At 46.9% G+C, this 14,587-nt stretch overlaps 1 protein-coding gene across 1 annotated transcript in view; it reads left to right on the forward strand.

The window, feature by feature from the left end:
• Positions 1–13,721, forward strand: part of CCDC3 (coiled-coil domain containing 3) — a 99,702-nt gene extending 85,981 nt beyond the window's left edge. The window contains exon 3 of the mRNA XM_081229206.1: positions 11,837–13,721. Coding sequence (XP_081085332.1) covers positions 11,837–12,112 — 276 coding nt within the window. The 3' untranslated portion in view covers positions 12,113–13,721. The remainder of the gene's footprint in view (positions 1–11,836) is intronic.
• Positions 13,722–14,587: the final 866 nt, after the last annotated feature.

Consider the following 14,587-nt stretch of genomic DNA (forward strand, 5'->3'; position numbering starts at 1 on the left):
GCATGTGGGATCTTCCCAGACCAGGGCACGAACCCGTGTCCCCTGAATCGGCAGGCGGACTCTCAACCACAGCGCCACCAGGGAAGCCCTGTTCTGTTGCTTTTAGATTGAATGTTCTGTAAATGTTAAGTCTATCTGGTCTAACGTAGTTTAAGTCCAGTGTTTATTTTTCTGTCTGTATGATCTATTTATTATTGATGGGGGATACTGAAGTCCCCTACTATTATTGTATTGCTGTCTATTTCTCCCTTTAGGTCTGTTAATATTTGCTTTATATATTTAGATGCTCCTATGTTGCATGCATAAGTATTTACAAATGTTATATCCTCTTGATGAATTGATCCCTTTATCATTATATTAATGACCTTTGTTTCTTATTATAGTTTGTCTTATAGTGTAAGTACAGCTTACCCCAGCTTGCTTTTGGTTTCCATTTGCATGGAATATCGTTTTCCATTCCTTTACTTTCAGTCTCTGTGTGTCCTTAAAGCTGAAGTGAGTCTCTTTTAGGCAGCATCTAGATGGGTCATATTTTATATCCATCAGCCACTCTGTCTTTATTTATTTACTTATTTATTTTTGGCTGCGTTGGGTCTTTGTTGCTGCATGCGGGCTTTTTCTAGCTGCAGCGAGTGGGGGCTACTCTTCATTGTGGTGCATGGGCTTCTCATTGCGGTGGCTTCTCTTGTTGTGGAGCACGGGCTCTAGGTGTGCAGGCTTCAGTAGTTGTGGCACGCAAGCTTCAGTAGTTGCGGCACATGGTCTTAGTTGCTCCGCGGCATGTGGGATCTTCCTGGACCAGGGCTCGAACCCGTGTCCCCTGCATTGGCAGGCGGATTCTTAATCACTGTGCCACCAGGGAAGTCCTGCCACTCTGTCTTTTGATTGGAGATAGTCCATTTACATTTAATGTAATTATTTATAGGTATGTATTTATTACTGTTTTGTTAATTTCTTTCTGGTTGTTTTGTAATTCCTCTGTTCCTTTCTCTTCTCTTGCTCTTTGCTGTTTGTTTGATGATTTTCTGTAGTGGTAGAGTCCTTTCTCTTTATATTTTATCTACTATAGGCTTTTGCTTTGTAGTTACCATGAGGTTTATGTAAAACAACTTGTAACAGTTCATTTTAAGTTAATAACTTATTTTCCAATGCTTTTGATGTCACAAGTACATCTTTTTATCTTGTGTATCCACTAACAAATTATATAGTTATTTTTCTACCTTTATCTTTTAACCTTCATACTGGCTTTACAAGTGATTAACCCACTGCCTTTATGACATTAGATTATTCTGAATTTTACTATATATTTACCTTTACCAGTGAGATTCATACTTTTTAATGTTTTCTTGCTACTAATTAGCACCTTCTCTATTCAGCTTGAATAACTCCCTTTAACATTTCTTGTAAGGCTGGTCTAGTAGTGATGAAATTCTTTTGCTTTTGCTTGTCTAGAAAATTCTTTATCTCTCCTTCAGTTCCGAAGGACAGTTTTCCAGGGTAGAGTATTCTTAGTTGGCAGTTTTTTTTTTTTTTCTTTCAGCTCTTTATAGCTGTATATCATGCCACTCCCTCTGACCTGTAAAGTTTCTGCTGAAAAATCTGCTGATCGTCTTGTAGGTTCCCCTTGTACATAACAAGTTATTTTTCTCTTGTTGCTTTTAAGATTCCTCCTTGGGCTTCCCTGGTGGCGCAGTGGTTGAGAGTCCGCCTGCCGATGCAGGGGACACGGGTTCGTGCCCCGGTCCGGGAAGATCCCACATGCCTCCGAGTGGCTGGGCCCGTGAGCCATGGCCTCTGAGCCTGCGTGTCCGGAGCCTGTGCTCCGCAACGGGAGAGGCCCCAACAGTGAGAGGCCCGCGTACCGCAAAAAAAAAAAAAAAAAAAAGGGCCTCCCTGGTGGTGCAGTGGTTGAGAGTCCGCCTGCCGATGCAGGGGATACGGGTTCGTGCCCCGGTCTGGGAGGATCCCATATGCCGCGGAGCGGCTGGGCCCGTGAGCCATGGCCGCTAAGCCTGTGCATCCGGAGCCTGTGCTCCGCAACGGGAGAGGCCACAACAGTGAGAGGCCCGCATACCGCAAAAAAAAAAAAAAAAAAAAAAAAAAAAAGATTCCTCCTTGTCTTTAACTGTTGATACTTGAATTACAGTGTATTTTGGTGTGGGTCTCTTTGGGTTCATCTTATTTAATACTCTCTGGGTTTCCTGGATCTGGATCTAGGTTAGGGAAGTTTTCAGCCATTATTTCTTCAATTAAGTTTTCTGCCCCTTTCTCTCTTCCTCTTTAGGGACCCCTTTTGCTTGATGTTGTCTCGTAAGTCCCTTAGGCTATCTTCAGTCTTCTTCATTCTCTTTTCGTTTTGCTGTTCTGATTGGATGAGCTCCACTGCCCTGTCTTTGAGTTCCGTGATCCTTTTTTTCTGCTTCATCCGGTCTGCTGTTGAACACCTCTGCTGTATTTTTCAGTTCAGCTATTGTATTCTTCAGCTCTGTCCCTTCTGTTTGGTACTTTCTCATATTCTTGATCTCCGTTGAAATTCTCATTTTATGCATGCATTCTTCTCCTGAGCTCTGTGAGCATCTTTATCACCATTCTTTTGAGCTCTTCATCAGGTAAATTACTCATCTCCATTTCATTAAGGTCTTTTTCTGAGGTTTTATCTTATTCTTTCCTTTGGAAATATTCCTCTGTTTCTTCATTTTTCCTTGACAATCTATGGCTTATATGCGTTAGATGAAACAACTACCTCTCCCAGTCTTGAAGGAGTGGCTTTGTGTAGGAGATGAACCTTATCGTTCAACTCTGCCCTACCTCTTGGATATGTCTCAAACCTTTGTGATTGTCCAAGAAGCCTACTTTATTCTTAGTGGCTCGTAGTAGTTGAGGGTGTGCCAAGACCTGTCAGGGCAGGATTTCAGTCAGCACCTAGATTCAGGCTGATTGGAAGCCAAGCCCTCATGTAGAAGCTTTTACAGTTTGCAAATATCTCTTTTAGGAGAAGACTGGGAACTGGGCATTTCTGTCTACTCCCTCTGCATTGAACCCCATGGTAATAGCCAGTTAAGAACTATTTCTTTGTTTGCTACCATCCCGATGAACCCATGAACACAAGCCCCGCTGGCCACCAGAGCCACGCTATCAAGGGATGTGTTCTCTGGGTGACAGACACAAAAGCTAGGGTGTCAGATGTGTACATAAGCCCCCTTCTTGGAGACACCACAACCTAGGGTGGAACAGAGGGAAAGCATGACAATGGATCCTGAAGGCCATAGTCTTTGTCGAGTATTTCAGTTGGCCTTTAGCTGTGTGTTCAGTGAGAAGCCTGCCCCTCAGGCCAGAGCTTTCAGAAGAGCGAATCGGGTGCTTTTCAGTCGGCTGCCTCTGCACTGGGCCTTGGTGCTGGGTAGCCAGGTGAGTCTGTGTGCGCCCTTTAAGAACTGTTCTCAGTTCACTCATAGCCTGTGGGTCTCAGGGAGGCAAGCCCTGGTGGCTTTCAAACCTGGAAGTTTCAGGGGCTTGGTCTCTCAGGTGCAGGTCTTAAAAGTTGGGGTGCCAGATGTGGGGTTCAACCCCTTTGCTCCTCAGGGATAAGCTCAGTTGTCAGTTCCCTCTTGATTGCAGGTTGCTGCACTGGGTTTATGATGAGATTGTCTCAGCCTCTCCTACTTGCTTCAATGTGCGTTTTTTTCTCGGTTGTCTGGTATATAGGGGTCACTCGTAGTTTTGGGGTTCCTTTCAGGGGAAGATGTTCTGTATGTAGCTGTAGATTCGGTGTGTCCATGGTGGGAGGTGAGCTCACAATCCTCTTATGTCACCATCTTGAACTGGAACCGTATTTCTTGTCTTTTTGATGACAGGTGTGAGTGATACCTCATTGTGGGTTTTGTTTGTTTTTATCAGGCAAGGCTTTATTGGGGCCCCTGCTGCAGCAGGGGGGAGTGAGAACAAACAACAGGTTCCCTTGCTTGCCCACTCCCTGAGAGGGGGCGAGCTTGTTCCTTATATGGGGTGAGGGTAGGGGTGTGTCCAGGGGTTGGGCCGAAGGGGTAGCTTAGGTGTTTTGCCCACCCCTTAGGTGGTGTTGTGTGCAGGGGGCATGTGCAGTCCCCTGCTTTTGTTCCAGACCCCCTGCTTTTGCTCCAGGCTCCTCAAAATGGCAGTTGGGTTTTTTTGGTCTCTGTATCTTTTGTCCAGAATTTGCCCCAACTGAGCATGCACGCAGTAATTTTTAGTCCCATACAGTTTCTTTTAATTTGTTGCTTGAGGAGAGGTGTGTCTAGGTGCAAGCATTGCAGCACTGCAGCAAAGGGTCCCAGGTCCCAGCCTGTCTCATTCCCCCATGAGAGACTCTACACATTTATTAAGGGGTAAGAGGCTGAAGGTCTCTTCTTCTGAAACTTCCTCCTGCTGGACAGGGGCCGCAGACCCTAACCCTCCCCTAGAGGAGAAGTCCCTCGCTGACTGTTCCAAGGACAAGTAGGGACCTGGGCCACTTTCTGCTGGAATGGGCTGAATTTCTTGAGCCATCATGAGCCTTACTTCAAACTGTTGGAGCCTAAAAGACACAAACTTAACCAAAAGGTTAAACAAAACAAAGGCTAAAAAGGAGAAGAACAACAATTGCCATTAAAGCACCTAGAAAGGGAAGGAACCAGGTTAACTTTGGGCTTCCTTGACTGTTGACCACCAGACAAGGAAGGCGATATCACCCCTGACAAAATTATAAAGCCACTCTGCCTGAGCTTATATTTCCTTAATATTAACTTTTACCTGTCCTGTTGCATTGATTCAAGTGCAGTGGGAAGTATTAGTTATCGCACTAACTCTGCCTTGCTTTGCCAGAAGGTACTCAAGGGCCAGACGATTGTCAAGAACCACATCAGCCAAGGAAACGAGAGGTCCCAAGTCCCATTAAGGCTTCAAATAGGAGCCAACCCACTACATCATTTTACTTACCTGTTGATGGTACCTGTCTTTGGAAAAGGCGTCTCAGATCTTCCGCTGGCTCACAGGTGCATTGTTCTTCTGTTGTGACCCATGGGGTTTCTGGAAGTAAAAGCTTTAGTCTGGACAGATGTACCCAAGAGATACCCCTTGCAGTTTGACAGCAGTGGGGGTGGTTAAAATTACTTTATAGTGGTCCTTCCATTTTGGCAACAGTTGGTCTTTGGGGGAGCCCTCTTTCCAGGTATTGAGAAGAACTTGGTCCCTGGGGTTTATTTGTGAAGGAACTGCTCCTTCCTCTGTATTTTTAGTGGGAGCTGGCAGTGCCTTGTAGGCATAGTCCTGGATTGCTTTCTGAACTTGTCCTAGAATAATATATCTCAGGGTCTGGTTCACTTCCTCATCCAGTAGAATGTCAGTAGTAAGAAAAGGCCTCCCGTAGGTCATTTCAAGTGGACTAAGTTTCAGACCACTCCTGGGGGCTACACGGACCCTGAGGAGTACAGTAAGAGGCAGGTTGGTCCAGGGTGCATGAGTCTCTGGGCAGAGCTTTGCTAAGGTTTTCTTTAAAGGATGGTTCATTTTCTCTACCTTCCCTGAAGACTGGGGGTGCCAAGAGGTGTGTAGCTTGTAGTCTAGCCCTAGGGCTGTTGTGAGCCCCTGTGTGATTTTGGCTATAAAAGAGGGCCCGTTATCACTCTGCAGGGACTTTGGAAGTCCAAACCGAGGAATTATTTCTTTTAAAAGGGACTTACAGACTTGCATGGCATTTTCAGATCGGGTGGGGAAGGCTTTAACCCATCCTGTGAAAGTATCAACAAACACTAGAAGATATTTATATTCTGATCATGGGGGCATTTGGGTGAAATCTAACTGCCAGTCTTCCCCCGGGTATGTCCCTCAGCATTGAATTGGCCTGAGTAACGACGGGTGGATTGGATGGGCCTGTGGGTTATTACAGGCAAGGCAAGCGTTACTTGTTCTTTTAAGCCCCTTTCCTGAAAAAGCCTTTTGCATCAAGTCCCATAGTGCATCCCTCCCATAGTGGGTGGCGTCATGTAAGCTCTTGGTGAGTTTCCATTGTTGGGCTTCAGGGATTAGAAACATATCTTCCTTTTTATACCAGCCTGTGCTTCCCTTCTCAGAGCTCCATTTCTCAGCATTTTCTTATTCCTGTGGGGAAAACTGAGGAAGGCTAGGGAGTTCAGGGGGGGCCAATCAATAGAGCCTTAACTTGTTCAGGTTCCTGTAGTTAAGCTGCCTGTTTTGCAATTTGATCAGTTTTGCTGTTCCCTTGGCTTGCAAAAGATCCATCCCTCTGATGGCCCCTGCAGTGGATTACTGCTAGCTGGGTAGGAAGCTACACTGCTTCCAACAGACCAGAATCAAATCTTTATGTTTTATGGGGGAACTTCAAGTGGTTAACATTCCTCTTTCTTTCCATATGGCAACATGAGCATGTAGCATGTGGAACCCATATTTAGAGTCAGTGAAAATATTTAATTTCTTATCCTGCCCTAATTGCAAAGCTCTCATTAAGGCTCGTAAGTCTTGCACAAACCGACACTCCCCGTTAGGCTTCTGTACGGGGAGGATCAGGGTGCTGCAAGGGGATTGGCAGGGCCTAATGAGTCCGTTTCAGGAACCTGCTGAGCAGCGGTTGGACTCCCCTCAGGGCCTTAGGCTTTAAAGGATATTGTCTCTTCCAGGGGTATTTTTCCCCAGGCCTTAACCTTATTTTTATTGGGGGAACATGCTTTGCCCTTCCTGGCACCGAGGTATCCCAAACTGCAGGATCTACCTGTTCTGTAATTTTTGGGGGATGTCTTGGGGCATATTTTGATGCCCAACAGGTGGGTCATCTGGGACTACTAAGAGATGCATTCTCCGTTCGGATTACCTTCTTGGATTCACCCTGACCTAAGAATATACTAGCTCCCAACTTATTTAGCAAATCTCTCCCGAGAAAAGGGACAGGGCATTCTGTCATGTACAAAAAGGAGTGAATAATAATAATGGACCCGATTCCACAGGCGAGAGGGGATGGTGAATCGCCTTTCCTTTGGCTGTCCATCGACTCCCATCACAGCACAGTCATGGCTGGAGAGGGGGGCCAGCTGGCCAAGTCAGAGCAGAGCAGAGCAGGCGGCTCCAGCGTCTACAAGAAATTCAGTTCTCCTACCTGCCACATCGAGGGTGACCCAAGGCTCCGCTGCAGTCATGAGGATGGATCTGGAGCCGGGCAGGCGCTCGGGCCCCTTCAGTTGGTGCGCGGGAATCTCTCATCCGAGAGGTTTGCAAGGAACTGGGGCCGGTCGGGAATGCCCCTCAGGCATCCCACAGGAGGGCGCCCAGGACATTCCGCCTTCCAGCGCCCCCCTTTCTGACAAAAGGCACACTGGTTTGGGTCCAAGGGGCTTCTTGGTGGTCTGTCCAGCCTTCTCGGCCCTCCAGGGTCCCCTCGAGGTGGTAGGTGGATCAGAGCAGCCAGAAGCTGCGTTTTCTTTATCAGCCTCTTATCCTTATTGGCCTCCTCTGTTAAGTCTCGGTTGTTATAGACCTTGAAGGCCTCCTCAGGGTTGACAGCGGGGCTGGGGGCCCAGCCGCAAGCTTCTGTAACTGTCTCCAGATATCAGGAGTAGCCTTGGTGATAAAATGCATGGCCCAGAGTGTCCTCCCTTCTGCGGACTCAGGGTCTGTATTGGTGTCCTTCCTGAATGCCTCTGTCACCCGGCTCAGGAAGCCTGCTGGGCTTTCACCTTTTTCCAGTGTAACCTCTCAGACCTTATCGTAATTGACTGGCTTCACCATACACCTTTCCATTCTTTCTGATAGACAAGTAGTCTAATGTCTCATCCTAGCCTACACGGTCTTCATAGTCCCAGTATGGGTCATGTTCTGGGACTGCGCCCCACCTACCTGATAAATTTGGCCGTGTGGATTGGTGGCCATCTGCGGGTTCCCTGGCCTTTCTCAGTATGCGCTCCTTTTCATCAGGGGCGTGCAACACGGGGCCAGAATAACCATGATGTCCTGCCAGGGGAGAGAGAATGTCAATCCCAGCCTGATAAATTCATCCCTAAACTTGTCAGGGTTCTCTGAGAACCTGCCAAACCTCTCCTTCTGGGTTTCCTAAGTCTCCCATTGAGAAGGGGCTGTGCACTCTAATAATGCCTCCTTTGCCATCGCTACTTCCCGAAGGGGGGAAAGGCGGGGGCTGACTTTGAACCTGATCCTGGGAAAACTTTGTTCTTTTACAAGAGAGAGAAACCAAGCCCAGTCTTGCATCAACCTACTCTTAATAAACTCCATTTACCTAATTAAATTTAATCCAACCTTAGAAAATCCTGACCAAAGTTCCTAATGTTACTCTTCTGCAGACCTGCAACTTTCTGTGGCCATACTTTGTCCCTATTCTTCCCCCATTCAGAAACAGCCAGCTCTAGGACAAAGTCATCCTTTTTCCTTTCAACAAAATATATTTCCATTTCCTCATACCTTCTTTTCTTAACGCATCCCACTTTCCTTAAGCAACCATGAACTGTCTTTCACATTAGCATTCCATAAATCGGTAGCCGACATCTCAAGGTGGCACCAAACAGCTTAATTTCTCTCTCAAGGTGGCACCAAACAGCTAAATTTCTCACAAGAAGACAAAAGTAGGTAAATCTAGACCTGTTTAGCAATTAATGTTCCAATAGTTTATCTTATTTGAAATGGCCTGCATATACAATTCCTATCTTAATTCCTTTAGCTTCAAATTTACCAAAAATTGGAGAGACTGTTTTAGATGGTTGTTTCCAAAACATAATTATTCCTATGTAGTTTAGCAAAAAGTTCTTATCCCAGTTACATTTACTTAAAAATTTAACCATATCAGGTTATTGTCCCTGTTGACAGATTTTTATAACAGGAACAATATGCACTTATTGACTTCCAGTAACCCTAGATACAATGAAAGTATTGTACTTTATGTTGATGACTCTAAAGATGGGTCTGTATTAATTAAACCCATAGCTTAAGTTAGACAAGTTAATTTCTATAGAAGCAGAGATCTCATAGTTTTCCCGCTTGAATTTAAAATGGCCTTTTTTCCCCCCCCTCAGTCTGGGGGACTACAGATCAACCAGGTAGTTCCTGAGAGCCCAGGCAGAAGAGTTACATTGCAAAGGCAGAGGAGAGAGAGATGCAAGTTCCTGTCTTTTCTTTTTGTTCTTTAAAAGCCCACTAAGTAACCCAAGGCTGGAGTCTCAGGTAACGTGGACTGTGTTTGTATGTGCTCATGATGTCGGCAGTGACTTCCAGGAACAGCTGCACAGACAAAAACTACATCACAAAGATACCCATCGCAAAACTTAGACACAAACAAGAAGTTTTCAGGATTAAGGGGATGGGAGGGTAGGGGTAAGGACCAAGGGAGAGGTAAAGGGAGGAGGGACAGAAAAGACTGAAAAAGAGACAGAGAGACTGCCTTTTCAGCCCGCCCCCTGCGGCTGTCTATTCAGGTACCAATCTGCATGCTTCCAGAAAGGGCCAGGGAAGGAGGGTGCACCCTGTCCACCGGGGTGATCAAGCCCGGAAACCAGCCAGTTGTATGTCGTCTGTGGGTCCCCGACCCACAGGTGGGACTCTCACTCACGCATGCACCGGTATATAGAAATCTGATGCTTCAGCTCGTTCCCAGCGGGACTTCTCTTGGCGGCAGGAAAATAAAGGTGAGAATATTGGGACGATCGGACTTACAGCCCACTACACGATATGAGGTTTGAACCTCTATCACTCTCAGAAATCTCCAGTCAGGGCGAGCCCGCTGGACCAAGGTCTGCAAGGTGTGAAGGGAGCCTCTCCCACCTCTGCTTATCACCCGTCAAGGTGAGCCACTGCCGGCCAGAGGGAGCTGTAGCTTGCTGGACATCCACTCTCTTGGAAGGACAGGACAAAAGGAGGAGAGGACAGAGAGAGAAGTAGAGAGATTTCAGGAGAGGGAAAATGGTGAGGGACAAAGGGGAGGGGAGAAGCGCTGCCTGGATGAGGGTACTGAGGCCCCTCGGGGGCCAGAAAGGTAGACTTACCAAACGAGGTGATGCTGAAACAAGAGGTTCCCATGGGGAAGCTGCGTTTGGTGGTCCCGGAGGTGCCCAGATCCTCTCCCCGAGAAGGGACAAGCCCCATGTTGGGCACCACAGAATATGTTACCAACTAGGGTTCTTGGCCTCCTTAATCAATAGAAATTGATCAGAGGCCAAGTTTAGTCAAGGCTTTATCAGGACCCCTGCTGCAGCAGAGCGGGGGTGGGGGGGTAGTGAGAACAAACAACAGGTTCCTTTGCTTGCCTGCTCCTCACTGTGGTTTTGATTTGTATTCTCCTGACGATTAGTGAGGTCTAGCACCTTCTCGTATACTCGTTGGCCATTTGTATATCTTCTTTGCAGAAATATCTGTTGAGGTTCTTTGCCTGAGAGGGGCTGGAGGAAGCTCACGGACCACTGAAGGGTCCACAGCCAGGACTGATGTTTGTCTTTTTTTTTATGCTTTAAAATGAACAATCATTTAATGTATTATCATTTTTCACTTATAAACATACAATTTGCATACACAGGGAAGAATAGGTTCTGTGGACACAATAGAATACTAGAGACAGGCAAGCAATCAGAAAGACAGGCATGCATAGACTCCTCCTGGGTCCCTTGGTGGATCCCACAGTTCTCTTAAAGTCACTTTTGTTCATGGATAGATGCCATTTTTGTTGGGGGCGGGAAGAGGGATGTCTCATATGGCCATGATGCTAATGTCATTCCTCAACCTTCTTATAACAGTGTTAGTTGTTTTATGTGTGTGTGTATATATATATAAAATACAATTATAATTATTATATTATACTATATATAATATATAAATATACATTTGCACATATGGGAGTGTTTCTATCAGATGAAGTCCCAGATGACTAGATCAAAGGGTATATGCAATTTTCATTTTGACACAGATTACTCTTTATAGAAGTTTACACTCTACCCACAGTATATGAGAATCCCTATTTTCCCAAATGCTGATTCTGATTTTACCAAAGGGTAAAATCAAAATTTCATTTTGTTAAAAAAAAAAAAAAGCAATCCATTGTGGATCTACTTTGCATTTATCTTATTAAGTTTTTCATATAAGAGATTAAGAGATATTTGTATATTACCTTTCCTGTAGACTATTCATATCCTCTGTGCATCTTCGTTTCGGGCTTTGTTCTTTTACTTCTTGGGTCACTAGAGCTCTGTCCTTTTTGCTAGAGTGACGTATTTAGAATATCTTTTTTTTCTGTAAGAAACCAAGGGGGCTTAGGTAAGAAACAAAAACTCAATTTTTCAAAAGAGACACTCACTTCCAGCCCATCCCACGATGACTAGAAAGGTTTCCAGAATGAGGGTATTTGCACCTCAGCACAGGCAAAGCCCTTTTGTGGAAATATGCTGAAAGCCCTCTGTGGATCCAGTTTCGCTTCCAAGTGGGTGATCCTCAAGCTTTGGCTTTACTGTAAAATGTTCTATAGCCAGATTAGAATTGAACAGGCAAAACTGCTGAGTGAGAGCAAAAAGTGAAGAGTGACCTGCTCCAACGGGGACTCAACAGGATGCAAATCGATAGGCACGTAAGAAGACAAAACCATGGAGTATCTTTTTAAAACAAAATTATCTAGGGTACTCAAACACAGAAAGCAAAAGAGGGGGCCTCTGCATTTGGGGTCCACAGGGTGAAAACAAGAAGGGGGCATGAGGACTGTCCTTATCCTGGGTTGGGGCCATTGGAAACATCGGGGTCTATGTTGCCGGGCTGGCAGCACCGGGAAGCTTACCTGGGGAGGTTTTCTGAAACTCACCTGAGTCTCCTGGTGTTTCCTCCCCAGCTCATGTGTTCCTCGGTGCAGAAGGCCCTGTTTGAGGAGGAGGACCATGTCAAGAAGCTGCAGCAGAAGCTGGCCACCCTGGAGAAGCGGAACAAGCAGCTGCGGGACCGGGTGAAGAAGGTCAAGAGGTCCCTGCGGCAGGCGCGGAAGAATGGCCGCCACCTGGAGCTGCTGAACCAGAAGCTGAGCGAGAAGCTGGCGGCCGCGGCAGGCGCGCTCCCGCACATCAACGCGCTGGGCCGCGAGCCCGCGGGCGCCGCCTACCTGCGGGGGTAGCAGGGATGGAGCCTTGGCCTCACCTGGGACCCGCCGAGGCCTCTCCCAGGGAGTGGAAAAGGACACTGGGCTTAGATGTGCACATAGCTCAAGAACTCTTGTAGATGATATTTTTACTGTGCATTTGGTAGCGTCTAGTTGGTTTACAGGGCGAGTCTCGTATCTCCTTGGCTGCCGGCCTCCTACCCTTCCCTGGCCTTGTCCCAGACCCAGTGCTCTGATGCCGGCAGTGCCATGTGCTTGCCTGGGGCCTGTCCCTGGCTTCCAGGAGCAGCCTGGAAAAAGTGCACTTATTAGGGAAAGAACATTTTAGAATCTCTAGAGGTACAAGAACTCAAGGGGTTCAGCCTCCATTTCCAAAGAAAGGCAGTGTGGTCCCAGCTCTCAGCAGCAGGACAGCCGTTGGTTTGAAGGAATGATAGGTCGTGGAATCTTCTGGTGTCATTAAGACTTAGGGAGCTCATCATAAGTCAGGGAGTGGAGCTAGAGGTGGCAGGTAATGAAGTAAGAAGAATTATACCTGATTTCCAACCTCAGCTATCCAGAGTTACAGAGGTTTCCCATGGGCCACTTTAATCTAAAGGGGCATTGCCTTTATGGTGCTGTCCTGTTTCACGAAAGCACACTTCTAAGTTGGAAGAGCTCGAACGGTATCTCAGCCCCTGCTAAATTCTAACTCACTGTTTGCTCAGTGATTACTTCCAACGTCTCTGAATTCGAGGTGAGCTGACCCAATATGTTGTGAACTTCCGTTGTGCAAAGACACCTCCTTACCTACTGGGGTCTGGGGACCCTGCCTCGTCGCTATTCAGGCTCTGCTCCCAGAAGGGCTTGCTGAGGGCATTCCGATCTTGGCTTCTTTATGCAAATGCTTTCCACCCACCTGGACTGTCCAGACAGACCCTGGGAGTAGTCTTTGCACATCAGCCCGCTTCTCACTGCATTAGATCCTCCGTACGATCGCTTCACCTTCTTTGGGAAGAAACCTCTAGAGAGAGTATTGCAAGTAAAAGATATTCACAATACCTAACACTTGAGCCCTTCACTTAGCCACATGTGATCCCGTCCCAGCTGTGTGACTAAGAAGTGCCCCTCCCTTGGTTATCTTCTGATGATGGTTCTCCAAACCAACCAGTGTCCCTGCCCCTTTACCACCCCAGATACAGGAGGGCCCGACAATGCCGTCCTCTCCATTGGAAATGGCAGTTAGGGTCAGATTTCCATCCACTGCCTTTAGAAAAACCATGTCCTCCTTGCTCTGGCAGCGTGCCTGGGGCATGAGCCTTGTGACACTTGGGTCTTGATGGTAGGCAATGGCCTCAGAGGAGAAGTCAACGCCCTGGACTGCACAGCCTGGGGACTTTTGCTCAAGGGCTCTTTACTGCTAAGCTTCTGCCAGCACTTTATCAGCTGTAATCTTCATGGTCTGGTACCATAGAAGGCACATCTTGTGGTTTATTCTTCCCAGGGATGTTTCATTACAGCAGTTTTGCTGCCACCCAAGGGAATGACAAGCCTAACAGTAATTTACAGCCAGTGTTTGGAGAACTGTGGAAGCTGGATCTCTTCAGATGCATTATGTCTGCCTCTTCAATAAACATGAGCAATAGTTCAGCCACAGCAGTAAAGCAATGCGTGTTTCTTTTGGAGCAGGGGGCCTGCAGGAGTTCCAGCTTTGGCCTGAAAAGGCCATTTAGATCCTCTGGGGGAAGCATCTGTGGGTCACACCTGAGGCATTTAGGAGATTGAGCTGAAGCCTCCTCTGCTTTCCCCGTTGGGATGAGGCTAACCCTGTCTCTCCCCGGGTTCCCATCTCTCAACACACCTGCAGACAAGCAGTGTTATCCTGGCCTCACCTCACAAGGGACACGCAGCTTCATTAATCAATGTCTTCAAAAGTACATTAGGATCTGTGCCAACAGGAGCTCCCAGGTCCCCATTATCTGCTACGTTGTCATCTTACGGCAGCCCTCGCCACCCGCTCATTGTACTAGTAGGAATTGTTCATGCAAGAAAAACCCAAGAATTGCTCAGAACTTGACACACATTGGCTGACCTGCTGTAGCACTATCTCTGAGCTGTGGGCCATGGTTTAGTTCCACTCAGCGGTTCAAGGAGGCTAAGTGACTTTGCCAAAGTCACATAATAAGCAAGAGGCTGATAGAATCTAGCATCTTTAAACCAGGGTCCCCAGGAGGTACCAACTGGTGGCATGTGGGCCACACCTCATGTGGGGATGAGGTTTCTGTGTTTGAATGTCAACCTTCACTGGACTACGGTTCAGGCCGCTGTCTCTGCTATCGCACCCACCCCCGTTTGGGTTTTTTGTTTGTTTGTTTGTTTTTTAACACACATCACGCATTTGTGGTACCTGCCTGGCAGCAGAAGTTAACAGGGATTCCCGCTTCTGTGGTGCAAATCCTCACCTTCCTTTGGGGAGAGAGAACGCAAAATCCAATCACAATGACTATGGAT

This window comes from Mesoplodon bidens (assembly GCF_964165515.1).
Source record: "Mesoplodon bidens genome assembly, chromosome: 3".
In the NCBI taxonomy this organism is placed as follows: Eukaryota; Metazoa; Chordata; class Mammalia; order Artiodactyla; family Ziphiidae; genus Mesoplodon; species Mesoplodon bidens.